This window comes from Ostrea edulis, chromosome 5 (genome assembly GCF_947568905.1).
Source record: "Ostrea edulis chromosome 5, xbOstEdul1.1, whole genome shotgun sequence".
NCBI lineage: Eukaryota > Metazoa > Mollusca > Bivalvia > Ostreida > Ostreidae > Ostrea > Ostrea edulis.
The window spans coordinates 41,449,201-41,463,824 of NC_079168.1; the positions used below are offsets into that span (position 1 = coordinate 41,449,201).

Below are 14,624 nucleotides of genomic sequence, written 5' to 3' on the forward strand. Positions count from 1 at the left end.
ATGATGTAACAAAGTATGTAGATATTAGTCCTCGTCTTATTTAGATCAAGATATCTCTACCTATCAGCATATTTTTATTAATACATGTAATTTTAATCAATATTTTCGATGACCAAAACACAATACAAAATTCGATATGCCTGAAATGGCATATGCAAATCAATGCATTTTACATTATCAATTTATCATTTCATACTATGGACAAAAATACTTGTATAATGTTCTTGCGCCGAGGGTATCAATGCATAGAGTACCCTCGAGTGCCCAGTAGTCGTGCGCTTAAGAGAGTATCCGTTTCAAGAAACAGTTAAACGAAATATTAGCTTATTTCACATGATATTTTAACTTACCATGTTATAATCTTACTTTCTCTTTATTCAAAATATTTCAAAGCGGTTTATCATGTTTATTATTGAGACATAAAGCAAGTGAAGTTCAACGTCAGCCATATTTGTTTAGGACCAGTAGTCGTGCACCCGGATGTAACAGCTAAATGAGGCCAAGAAAAACACATTTTTAGTGTGTGGTAACTTTTTTCATTCATTTCTTAAATATCACATTCGTTTTATGCATTTACACTTATATACAGCTAATGGAAATGAAATATTTCATTACACTGATTGCATTTCACAGTTTGATGAATTTCAATATGAAACTCAAAATACCATAAATTTCACAACAGAATAAATATGATAGGCATCAAAATAACATCAAAGTCAACTATATTTCGAATAATGAAACTGTTCAAAACTTGGTAATAAACATATTTCAAAAGTACACGTGTTTACTCTATTTACAGTGGGGACATTTATACTGATCACCAATACGAATCACTCTGATATCAGTGCAGTAGTTTAAGTGAACCCAATGTCTGCACATATCACATTGCACCCACTTCACAAAAATTAGGGATGCACTTTGTCGGACGGCTTCAGGTGTGTACTTTTTACAAATGCAGCACAGTTCTTCCTCAGAAATGGAAACATCTTCGGAATCTTCGGATAAAAGATATCGGTTTGTAGACCCAGGTTCCTGAGAATGATCCTTAGTATGATGAGAAGTGTTTATCTTCTTACTACTCGTTGGGCCCATGTAGGAAGGTCCAGGTTCCTGAGAGTCATTGTTAGTCCGACATGAAGTTTTCTTGTTCCTTGCATTTGCGTGGCTTTTTCCTGTAGATTTCTTATTGGATGAAACATGCTCTTTAATTTTATTGGACACCTCAAGCTCAGTAATTGATCTGCCTGATGTTATCTTGCTGAGAGTATTGCGTGGTTTTTTGGCCCTCGATCCTTCAGATTCTACATGGACAAGCTCCCTCGAGCGTTCAGCAAAAAAATTTAAGCTATTGTTCTCAACTATAACATCATTATCATCCTCATCTGCCTCTGCCATTTCTTGATTTTCCTCATGGGTGACCGTCAAGATTGCATATGAAGGTGCCATGGCTTCTGCTGGGACTACATCAGCATTAAATGGGTATATCCCACACTTGCGGAAGGCAGACTGAAGGTTTTCTGCTGAAAGAGCTTTTGTATATGCACGGCATGCTAGCGAACAAATATCCTGCTTCAATATAACTGTTGATGTTTCTCTCATCTGTTTATGACACAAATTGTTATAGATTTTCTGGAGGGGGCCATAACAACCAACATCCATGGGTTGAAGAATATGACTTGTGTGTGCTGGCAATACATGCAGTATAACATTGTGTTCCTTGGCCCATTCCACCGCAGCAACAGAAACATGGGACTTGTGTCCATCCAACAATAACAAAACTGGTTCATGCAGTCCACCAGGAACATGTTGAAGGAAGTGGTTCTGTAGATATTGTAGGAAAATAACAGAGTTAGACCAACCACTCTCTGATACATCACCAGTTGCTCCAGGTGTTGCGCCTTCCATCAACTCTGTCCTCATGCGCATTCCAGGAAATATAAAATATGGTGGAATGGCAACCCCCGAGGCACTACCACATCCCAATATAGTGACTGTAGAGGATTTTCCTGTTGTAACTGCCTGTGGAGTTTGTCCGGTGCCCGATACTACATGAGGAGGCACATGATTAAGGGTAATTCCTTTCTCATCAATGTTGAATATTCTATGGGGTTTGTCCAATAAACTGTATTTCTTAAGAATAGTTGAAAGTTCGTCAAAGTACTTTTTCACATTTCCTGGATTTGCTGATTTTGCTCGTTGGTACTCTAAGGCTCTTGGCTTTACAACCTTCAAGTCTGGCCACCGCTTCATCAATCCTCTAAACCATTTAAGTGTGAGGGGTTTCTGTTGTTTAGTCTTTTTACCAAGTTGAATTGCATAATCTGATGCAATGTTAGTCACTTCTTGTCGTGTGTATCCATACCCCAGTGCTGCCATTTCCTTCAAGTGGGACACTAGCATGGCTTCTTCTTCCTGTCCTAATAAAGGTGCTGGTCCCATAGTGACCTTCTCCATATCAACTTTCCCTTTCACGCGGTCACGAAGAGTTTGGACGGGGACACTATATTTCTTCGCTGCCTTACGGACACTAATACCCATATCCTTGACAGCCAGATAGGCATTGATAAGTCGAGTTGGACTGTATTGTCTCAACCTAACATCTGTTTTTTTCTTTGAAGTCTAAAACAGTAAAAGAGATAACTTTATCACTTTACATGTATTAGTCTATTACTAGTACTAACTTCAAATTAAAAAATAAAATTTGATTTATTCATAGATGTAACATTTTAATATATATGGTAGATTAGTGTACATTATTAGATCATATTATTAAATTAAATCGATGAAATTTATGAATTAAAGTACTATTCTTTAATAACAATTACTACACACTAATTCCCTACGTCTTATACAACCTTCCAAATAAAAATAAGGACTACCAAATTTTCAATACACCAACAATTAAAATATTTGGCCTCGTAAACAATTCAAACTACGTGGTAGCCTTCACCTTGGGTTATGCTAATTAGCCATGTGGTTGGTATGTCCACAGGTTGCGGTTCAGTATGATTAACATATACTTTCACAGACAGGGGGAAAAGCATTAACAAAATGGCGGGTATTTTGGGTGTATAATTGTATTTTTATCCTTCTTACCTGTTTGTTTCGCATATTTCACTCTGAGTAAAAATACGGACGCTCTCTTCTATTATCTTCGAAAATCAGCTGCTCGTGACGTAATATTTGGGCACGCGCCCCGATTGTGACAACAAACAAAATGGCGCACGACTACTGGGCACGCACGACTTTAGGACCTTCAGCCATATGTTAATTATGTTGAATCGGTATGTCTAGTACAATATTTCTGTTGACATAATTTCGCGTCTGATTCAATCTTTTGAAATTTAATTACATTTTTGTGTTAATCAACTTACATGTACATTGCACAGCTTCACCTGCATTGCAATTACTCATATGTACACAACAAAATGACAGGCACGTAGCTACAGAGTTCTGTCCTCTTTCATTATTATACGCAAAGTTGGTTATTTTTTACGAGCAGAGTTCGATCTATAGATAGGCTGAAAAACTGTCCCCCACCACCACCTTTTAAAAAAGAGTAGCAGTAAATTGTAACTCAAATGTAAAATTTAACCGATGAATTAAACTAAAGGATCTTCACTTCCCACGTGATCTAGGATTTGGAGGTTTGGATTTATTTTATTTAAAAAATAGATTGTCAAGAATTATCAGATCATATTGTGAAGTCAACTAATTCTTCTCTGACACCCCCCCCCCCTTTTAAAAAAAACACACGAAGATTCGTGCCTGATTATATTACATGCTTTCATGAAAGGCGAAAATAAGGAACAGTGACCAATCTCAAAACTCCTATAAGCAATACAAAATAGAGAGTTATACAAACACGGACCCTTGGATATACCAGAGGTGGGATCAGGTGCCTAGGAGGAGTAAGCATCCCCTGTTGAACGGTCACACCCGCCACGAGCCCTATATCTTGAGCCCTATATTTTCATCATGCTTTTATTTCCAGATGTTACTTCTGAAATTCTGTATTGTATCATAATATAGACAAAATGAATATTAAATATGGATGTAACTACAGTTTGATGGAATGCACAATTTAAAAAGTTTTTTCCCCATAAATTCGAAGAAACTAGACCTGTTAAAACTCAGCATAATAAAGAATTTGGTAACGTAAACGTTACTATTACTGTCTGTTGATACTATTTATGTGAAGTTTAGGATGGTAAGCAAGCCCCTAACTTTCTGTGGATGGGCAGTAACTGCAAAATGAAAGCCATTAAATCCTCCCCAGGATAGGACAACCCATAAACTTTTATGAAAACTTAATAATTAACTAAGTGAGTTGACGTTACACTAGAGTTTTCAACAATCTAGTTTAAAGTCAGCGCTTCACAAATTCATTGATCATTTTAACGATCGTATTTACAATTACAACCTGTCATTGAGTCAAACACTGCCTGACGTGTTTCATACCGATTTTTAGGCCGTTCTTGGCACACTGATTTTGACTACGGATTACTCCGTTTAACTGACCAAAATAAAGGAGTTACACCGGGTGTGACCATTCGAGACATGGGATTCTTACTCCTCCTAGGCACCTCATCCCACCTCTAATATATCCTACTTTACACTCATCCACATCTGATCAGTGTATGTATTTTACAACGGATTTCATGTGACATTAAATGGATAATAATTTATCATACATCAGATGATTTAAACTATGAAGAATTATGAAGCAATTCTAAAAGGGGATATAAAGGGGGCATACATAATATCCGCTGATTAAGAGGACTCCAGGTGATCTATTCCAACTGATCTAGAATAGGATTTACAATAATCATTTATTCAAGCTCTATACAGATGGTTCATTTCAAATCATGTCCACAAAACTCGTATCTTTCCTTCAACTTAACCAATCAAGGTGCTTTGTATACATCAGAGGTGTACATTTCCACTTCACTTGTATACAAGAATTGAACCAGCTGAACAAAGGCCACGTTAATATATTATTTATTTGCTCTCCTATCCTTTTGATTGAGTACTGTGTAAGGAAATAGACTATCTTTAAATAAGAATAATTGGTTAGATTGTCTATATACATTTCACTTTGTCTGTATATATGTATGTCATCATCTTTGTTATTATTACTTTATCTATTTACCGCTGTCTGTGGGAGATAATTCAATTTGAATTCTGATATATTCAGTAGCGGATCCAGGAATTCTTGGGGGGGGGGGGGGGGGGGGCGTGGAAATTTTCCAAAGGCAGGGGGTCTGGGGGCAAACCAGTGGGTCCTGAATTTTAGTGATTTAAGGGTAAAATTTAACCAAATAATTAGCCTTCATAGGTGAAGTTACATCCCCTCTTAAAAAGAAAAACAAACCTTTATCAACCCTACTCAAATGAAGCAAAATTTATCATCATTAAATTTCTTTCTAGTCAAACTTACATGTATTTGCTTGTCATTGAGCTGGGATTTGATACCATCTATTTGTATTTCTTGTGACACAAGAATTGACCGAGATATGTGCACCTTATACATATATCCACGAGTACCCAGACTCCGTCACACAATATCAGTAAGCGGAAAACACGCTACAATACTCTCTGAATTATTTTTTGACTTGTTTGCTACACTTAGTAATGAAATTGAATATTGTTTTAAGTACAGTACTATTAACAAAAAGTTCACTTATTGGGCTTAAATATAACACCACTAGGGCCTCCGTGCCAAGTGGTTAGAGCATCGCGCTCAAAATCACACGGCCTCTCACCTCTGTCGGTGCGGGTTCGAATCGAATCCCGCTCGCGCCGATAAGTGAGGAAGTTTCCCAGTTTACCTTCGGAAGGTCGGTGGTCTCTTCCCAGGTACACTGTATCTGGGTTCTCTCTTCTACCAATAAAAACTGGGCGCCACCAGATAACTGAAAAATTGTTGAGTGTGGCGGAACATATCAGTCAATCAATAACACCACTAAATAGAACATGTATCACATTCGTGTGTTTACGTCCAACTAACCCAACTCTTGTCACTAGGGTTCTCTACAGTATGGCAACATTTTTTTGTTGTCCCTGTTTCTTAAACTTTTAAACAGAGAAAACAATTTTTAAGATTTGAAAAATATCAACAACGAAAATAAATAATGTTGATATAACGTATTTTATCTCCGACGTGTAGTGCATCAGGGCAAATCTAGATGAAAATTTAAATATTTTAGCCACATTATTAAATATGGTATATCACCTTTAACCCTTGACATAGACCTTCATAAAAGTGGCTGTCAGGTGATAATAAGCATGTTGTCGCTGCGACGCAGGAATCGATGTGAGTGCTTACTGATTTCACATAAAATATGATAGATATAATAGATTACATATTCATTTATTGTTATATATTTGTTTTTGACATATTATTGAATTGACAGTTATAACTTATCGGCATTTCATTGTAGATTTTCAGCATGGATAAAAATGACGTCACAATCACATTCGTTTACAAACTGCGCAGGGTTTCCCGAAAGTGACGCAGTTAGTTACTTCATGTATTTTGACATTTACCTTTTAGAATCGATTATTATAGATATGATTTGATTTTCCCCTTTTTATAGAACGCACTGATTTGTAACCTAAACTTTGAAAATTTTAGCACCCCCCAGCCCCCTCTAACACCTGTTGATGTCACTTGTTATGGGCTCTAGCACCTGTTGATATCACTTATTATGGGCTCTAACACCTGTTGATGTCACTTGTTATGGGCTCTAACACCTGTTGATGTCACTTGTTATGGGCTCTAGCACCTGTTGATGTCACTTGTTATGGGCTCTAACACCTGTTGATGTCACTTGTTATGGGCTCTAGCACCTGTTGATTTCACTTGTTATGGGCTCTAACACCTGTTGATGTCACTTCTTATGGGCTCTAACACCTGTTGATGTCACTTGTTATGGGCTCTAACACCTGTCTATGTCACTTGTTATGAGCTCTAGCACCTGTTGATGTCACTTCTTATGGGCTCTAGCACCTGTTGATATCACTTATTATGGGCTCTAGCACCTGTCGATGTCACTTGTTATGGGCTCTAACACCTGTCGATGTCACTTGTTATGGGCTCTAGCACCTGTCGATGTCACTTGTTATGGGCTCTAACACCTGTTGATGTCACTTGTTATGGGCTCTAGCACCTGTTGATGTCACTTGTTATGGGCTCTAACACCTGTTGATGTCACTTGTTATGGGCTCTAGCACCTGTTGATGTCACTTGTTATGGGCTCTAACACCTGTTGATGTCACTTGTAATGGGCTCTAACACCTGTTGATGTCACTTGTTATGGGCTCTAACACCTGTCTATGTCACTTGTTATGGGCTCTAGCACCTGTTGATGTCACTTTTTATGGCCTCTAACACCTGTCTATGTCACTTGTTATGGGCTCTAGCACCTGTTGATGTCACTTGTTATGGGCTCTAACACCTGTTGGTGTCACTTGTTATGGGCTCTAGCACCTGTTGATGTCACTTGTCATGGGCTCTAGCACCTGTTGATGTCACTTGTTATGGGCTCTAGCACCTGTCGATGTCACTTGTTATGGGCTCTAACAATTGTCGATGTCACTTGTTATGGGCTCTAACACCTGTCGATGTCACTTGTTATGGGCTCTAGCACCTGTCGATGTCACTTGTTATGGGCTCTAGCACCTGTCGATGTCACTTGTTATGGGCTCTAGCACCTGTCGATGTCACTTGTTATGGGCTCTAACACCTGTCGATGTCACTTGTTATGGGCTCTAGCACCTGTCGATGTCACTTGTTATGGGCTCTAACACCTGTCGATGTCACTTGTTATGGGCTCTAGCACCTGTCGATGTCACTTGTTATGGGCTCTAACACCTGTCGATGTCACTTGTTATGGGCTCTAGCACCTGTTGATGTCACTTGTTATGGGCTCTAACACCTGTCTATGTCACTTGTTATGGGCTCTAGCACCTGTTGATGTCACTTGTTATGGGCTCTAACACCTGTTGATGTCACTTGTTATGGGCTCTAACACCTGTTGATGTCACTTGTTATGGGCTCTAGCACCTGTTGATGTCACTTGTTATGGGCTCTAGCACCTGTTGATGTCGGTGATCCTGGTTCACCTGTTGGCACAATGGACTTGTCATTTAGGCATATTAAAGCACAGTCTGTACCTAACTTCACTACCAATTCGTTCATCATGGAAAAAAGATTGAAGGCATAAGATGAATCAGGATGTTTGGCTCTAGTAAGTCTTTGTTGTACTGCATACTTGACTTTAAAGCGGCCTGTGTAGCATACTGCTGATCGCACAAAAGCATTGGATGTCCAAAAATTCAGACATAACCATGATCGGGATGGTAAATTTGATCCAGCAAGCAGCTTTGCAGCTATAGTTTCTATCAAATCCTAGCATCTAATGGCTAAGAGCATGTACATTTTATCAGAATGACGCCTCTCCTGAACAACAGGTACCTCCTCTAAATATGAATCTAGGGCATTCCAAAATGGGTCCAATGTTGGTTCTTTGGGTCTGCAATTATTTCTTCTCAAGTCGTAAAACATTTCTGGTGCATCAGATTGTAAAAGGAACTCTAAAACTCTTATCATCCACTGCTCTTTTATCACTTGATACTGCTGCACTAGCATCACGTGTCAGGAATCTGAACATATCTCGTAAGATAGCAGGTTTAGTTCCAGTTTTTGAATAAGGGTTAATAAACTCATTTCTCATTGCCCTTGTTGCATAAATAGGCAAGTGTTCCTTTATGTTTGATATGGCCTCTAGGTCACCAGTTGCATCATTATCTTCGATTTTCCAAACAAAATGGAAATTTCCAAGATAATTTCCAAATCTCTGAGTGTAAAGTTTTCATTTCTGCCTTTCAAATTGATCCTCAGGTTGGATATCATATAAAAACAATGGATCAAATGGTTCAAGTTATGCAAGCGACGCATGCAATTTCAAATAGTTTTTATTGACGCCATGAGAAGTATCTAGTTTTCTTAAAGACCGCTTGTCGTTCAATCCTCTCAGCTTCAGGTGATTGAAAGCTGTTCTTTCCTTCTGCTCAATCAAAAAATCCAAATATATTTTCATACCACAGACCAACTTATTACACATATCAAGCAGTTTCTTCGATTCTTTACTAAAAAAGAATAGGTGTCCCATTATGGTCAGAAGTTCTGAGACTTTTTCATGCAAATCTGAAGATGTCACCAATGAAACATGAGTTGTTTGCTTTAATGCATTTCATAATAAAGAAAACAGGTATTTCTTTATAAAAGACTTATATCTAACATCAACTCTTTATAGTTATAACATTTCTTATCTTTGGTGTTTTTCTTTTTTGATGTCTCCAATCATTATATCCTCTGAAATCATTGATATTATCACCCAAGTGAATACATCTGGCATTGAACTTATCAATGTGTGGTTCCAAGTAGCAAAGAACATCAGTGAGTGTCTTTGTAATATACACACCAGAACTTTCCACCTGTTTTAATTGATTGATGTTTTCCGCCACACTCAACAATTTTTCAGTTATATGGTGGCGCCCAGTTATTAATGGTGGAATATAGAACCCAGATACAATGTACCTGGAGAGAGACCACCGACCTTCCGAAAGTAAACTGGGAAACTTTCTCACTTACCGGCGCGAGAGGGATTCGAACCCACGCTGACAGAGGTGAGAGGTCGTGTGATTTTGAGCTCGATGCTCTAACCACTCGACCACGGAACACATATTCCTATCATTAAGATTTTTCATGAATCTGATCAGCTGAACAAGTCATAATTATTTCAAATTATTGTAGATCCAAACCTGCATAGATGTGAAACCAACTCCTTTTTTTCTTCAGGAGATTCTAAACAATATTGTACATTTTGTCTTAGGCATTGTTCTCTTTCCTAAAAATACATATCAAACATACTAAAACACAGTCTCATTTCCTTTAAAAAAAAAAAATCATATATACATGTATTCTTTTATAAAAAGTTGAAAAATAAATTTCTTCTCAATATTAAATGAAAAAGAACTAAAATTTCAATTTTATGTTAAATCTAAGTATCATTTCAAATGGGGTTTTTTCTGTAAAATAAAACAGCTGGGTTAAAAGATTAGCAAATATACTAGTATGCTATGTTTAATATCCCAGGATGTGTATTGACATAGACATTACACACACGCACCATACACCACAAGAAAAGCTGCAGAAAAATACACACTACAAAGAATGTTACATGTATAAAGACAGGATGCTAATTTTATAGCAGTGTACAACAATGTGCAATAAATTTTACCATCTCAAAGTGTTTATTATCAACCCTGAAAAAAAAGATTTGACGTAATCTTATCACACATATAAACTATAAAATATTGATGTGCAAACTTTTTGATCTAGATTTTTTTTTATACATAAATACATGTATATACCCTTGTGCATATCTTGAAGAGGCTATTTTGTCGTATGATTTTTGGACATTCATCAAAACGTCAAAAACATTAAAGGTGATAGGAGACGGTTTTTAAAAATATCTTTTCTCTCCATAATTATCAACTTTGTTTCATAGACTCCTCATAAAAATGCATTTTTAAGATTAATAACGATATAAACTCGAAGAAATTGAGGTGCAAATGTAGTTGGAATAGAAAACCGTTACCCGATTATCGTTCCTGATTTCCTGAATTTGTGACGTCATAAGAGACCACACTCAGATTTGCGAATCATAATTAATGCAAATGCCAGCCACATCGACGATTTTTCATCGGAAGACGAACAAGAGGATCAATCATTTGAGGTTCTATTTATTCCGAATCGGTTGACTTGAAATAATACTATCTGGTTAATGATAAATGTATGTTAATTTCATAGTACATTCTCCGATGACAATAAGAGAAATATAGATAGATATTACTTGCACTATTTATAACCCCTTGCAGACACGGTGACGCAGCATCGGTGGGGGTTTTTTTCCAAGAGGGGGTGGGTGTCAAATTGAAGGTTGACTGACAAAAAAGGTGGGTACCCCCTCATCCCCCTTTGGTTTTATGTGCCAAAGTCCCACCCTGACTCGGATATATTCTACAGTCAGATCGGAATTTCCTTTGCACACATCGTGAGCGCCGTATTTTGAATTTATTTTCATAGGATTTTAACAAGTATCGTGAGCTATTTTAGTTTAACAGGTGAATATAATAATAAATATAAATGGCTTTAACATTCTTTTACAATAAAATTTGCGACATTAGGGCCTATATGAAGAATAATTTACCATCACATTAGTCGCTATAAGGGCTCTTTCTTGCGTATAATGGTTGGAACTGGAAGCCAGAGGAAGAACGAATTCTTCGTCTGGACCAGTTATTGAAGGAACTGTCGAAAAATCCGAATGTCCTGACTGTTTTTGTTGGCCATGCGTTTTGGACGAGTCACACAGACAACTTTAGGTAGCCAAAGAATTCTGGTGTGCGATCCAGAAAAACTAATTCAAACAGAATAAAACTTTCTAATCTAAACAGTTTTGGAATATGTTGAGTCATCGAGGGGTGTGGGACGATGATCAGTTAATAAGCTGTACATAGCCAGAAAATCTGCACAGTTCGCAGGAACTCCCGTCGGAAACTGTATGTTTGGCAGTCATACATCGACGGATACCCAGTAGGCAGTCAAATGGATACAAGAAAACTTAGAAAAAAGAATAATCTGCCTAATTTATCAATAGCTAACGTTCTCATTTATACAAAATAAATTTATCGAGCTTTAATTTTTACATGTTGATTCATTAGATTTAATTATCAACGTTTCGATTAACCTGCGCAAGAAAAATGACTCCCATGAATTTTTCAATCTTACAAAAACGTACAGGTAATGCAGGTAACACCCCGTGTATTTGGGACGGTATATACAAGCTAGCAGGGTTCCCTCGTGCTTGGGGCTTCACACCTGCCTAAAATTAGTCCCGCCCCGCACTTAACTTACCTGAGGAAACCCGACCAGTTGTTCAAAATTCTCGGCCTTTAATTTTTTGTTTTAAATTTTGACCCCAATAAGGAAACCATCGTACAAATTAGTGCTTCATTCGAAGAAGAAGAAAATCATCCCCCAACTTTTGCATGACCGTAAAAATTGGTTTATTTCACCTGAAATAAAAACTTGTAATTTTCAATATCGCTCCACTATTTGCTTTGAACATTCTTTTTTAAGCAGAAAAGAGGGGGGGGGGGGATCTATTCAGAGATAAAGATTATGATCAGGAGAGCTTCATATGACTATTTCATAGTCAAATTCCATTTCTAAACAAATCAGATCGTGTTTAAATACTAAATTATAAATAGCTGTACTACCGTCATTATACAGTCAACGTTTAGCAGGATTTTCTCGTCTTCGCCGTGCTTGCAGTTGGTCTGTAGTTGAAAATAGTTAGATCCAGGGGCGGATCCAGGAATTGCAGTTACGGGAGGCGCCACTTTATGAGACAGGGGGTTCAGGGGACGACCTGGTGGGAGCCCAGGGGGCGAAGCCCCCGGAAGCTCCTGGATTTTACAGATTTTAGAGGGCTTGAAATATGTCTCCTATTTAGTCATTTGTACTATTTTCTATCATTTTTAATAAGGTGAAATTAATAATATGACGCAAATTTTAAAGGGTTTTGGAAAACAATTAAGTCCTCCCAATGAAGTTATCCAAGAAATCAAAATATTTTGTCATTTATTTCTCCGGGAGTAGAAGAAATCATTATCGTTCAGTACATTTTTCTAAACAAGATACTACGATTTACCTTAAATTTGAAAATTTTAAGGGGGGGGGGGGGCGCAGGATGTATCCCCCTTAAATCTGCCACTGAGAACTGCATCTGGTCGAAGATTTAATTTCATAAACCCATTAGTTTTTGCCAAAGTAGAGTGTATACAATAACGAAACTGATCCACATCAACTCCCGTTTACAATCGTATTGTACAATCGCGTAAAAGTATTGTCAAACAACTTCGAGTTCTGTATTCTCAGTGTAGATTTCACACACAAGACTTTCTGAACGTTGGATCATTTAGACAAAAGTATATAGAAATACCTGATTTGCTACATTAGTTCAATGTAAGCACATTGAACATTTTGACGGCTAAAACCCGCAGTTGTTAGTATAAATACACATTTGCGTCAGGCTGGTCTCTTTTGACGTCATCAAGCAAGGACAATAAGTCATCTTACTATTTTGATACTTCACACCACAGCAACATTTGACGGTCTGTAGCGTCTGTTACCTTACGATTGTTTCTGAATGACTTATTTACATATGTTAAGTAATTAAAGAAGAACACATTTTCGTGCAAAACAAATTTTTGAAAATCGTCTCCTATGACCTTTAAGCCTAACATATCCCTTCTCCTTAGCTGCAACTCTCTTGTTTTAAAAAAAAAAGTAAATAAAAATCGTAAAACTCGTTTTTATAGCGAGTCTAAAAGTGTTCAAGGTTAAATTGCAGAATCTTATTATTCTAGCGCTTCATGTGTCGGATTTCACGTTTTTAAACTTTTATGTCCAATAACAAACTTAATGATTTAACTATTACCTTGATTGAGACACCGAGTTTATCAGCAAGATATTTGTCATTTTATCATTTAATGTTCACACAAAAATATCTGAGTTCTTACCATTCTGTTTTATGTCAACAAAAATAAATCGCACGCCAAATGACTCCAGAACAGAAATGGGAGTATCTGGCTCTGTTATTGTCGATGGTTTTTCTTCTTTCGAATTACAAGTCCGAATTTCCAAAATGGACACATTATACTGGGGCAAATGTGGGTAAAGCGCATCGCCTATTCTTTGGTCAGCCTTTCCACTCAGGAAGAAGCTTTTTGGAAAGTGGTGAATTGCTTCCGCAACAAGTTTTTACCTTAAAATACGTCTGTCCCGCCATTTTTTGATATTCTCGTTGTATTTGTGCAGGTCATTTAAATGTTTGTTAAATTTTGTGAAATCCTCAGAGTGTACAAAGCGCTTTAATGATTAAGATGTATTCTAAATAATAAAACCTGTCGTTTGGTCGAGAAAATTCCGGACAAATGTGGCAATTTCGGGAATTAAGTAAATCGGGTTTTTTCCCCCGCAAATAGGGAAAAATAGGGTCGGCGGAATCGTAAACCAACAAAAATAAAAACTTTGGCCTTAGTAAGGAAATCGTGTACGCAGGATACAAACCGAACGTAAGCTCCAGTATATTGCAACTTGGTACAGACCCTGAAGCGTGCTACTACATCTCCAAAGCGTTTCGTTCCATGCAAACCGTTCACCGTTCCGTGCAGACCGTAATTTATGATTTGAAATTAACATTCGTACAGTAGGTGTGAAAATCGGCGGGGGCAATTGAAATATGACAAAAGAGGGGTTTATATATACTACTCAAAATTTGATAAGGATCACTAGGTTATATGTGTGTAATTTACCACTAACATAACAAAAGACATAAATTTGACTCAGAAACGTGTTTACTCAGGTTATGAATGAAAATTCATGAACGGCATGAACTTTTATCAATACGGAATGCTTGAAATCTGATAAACAACACCAAAACTTTAAGGCATTTCATTACAAAAAGCAAACCAGAGAAAGAATTACA

The 14,624-nt window shown here is 37.3% G+C and overlaps 2 protein-coding genes across 2 annotated transcripts in view; both read right to left on the reverse strand.

Annotated features, from left to right (window-relative positions):
- Positions 1 to 789: 789 nt before the first annotated feature.
- On the reverse strand, positions 790 to 2,688 carry LOC125683531 (uncharacterized). Its single transcript, XM_048924780.2, has one exon. The coding sequence runs from the start codon at positions 2,536 to 2,538 to the stop codon at positions 790 to 792; it is 1,749 nt and encodes a 582-aa protein (XP_048780737.2). The 5' UTR covers positions 2,539 to 2,688.
- A 5,389-nt stretch (positions 2,689 to 8,077) lies between these two features.
- LOC125651165 (ATP-dependent DNA helicase RecQ-like) overlaps positions 8,078 to 14,624 on the reverse strand; it is a 29,749-nt gene continuing 23,202 nt past the window's right edge. Inside the window, exon 2 of the mRNA XM_056166079.1 lies at positions 8,078 to 8,187. Within this exon, the coding sequence (XP_056022054.1) occupies positions 8,078 to 8,187 (110 nt within the window). The remainder of the gene's footprint in view (positions 8,188 to 14,624) is intronic.

Excerpts from the sequence above, each read along its gene's own strand:
- LOC125683531 (XM_048924780.2), bottom strand. The coding sequence starts at position 2,538 with ATGGGTATTAGTGTCCGTAAGGCAGCGAAGAAATATAGTGTCCCCGTC.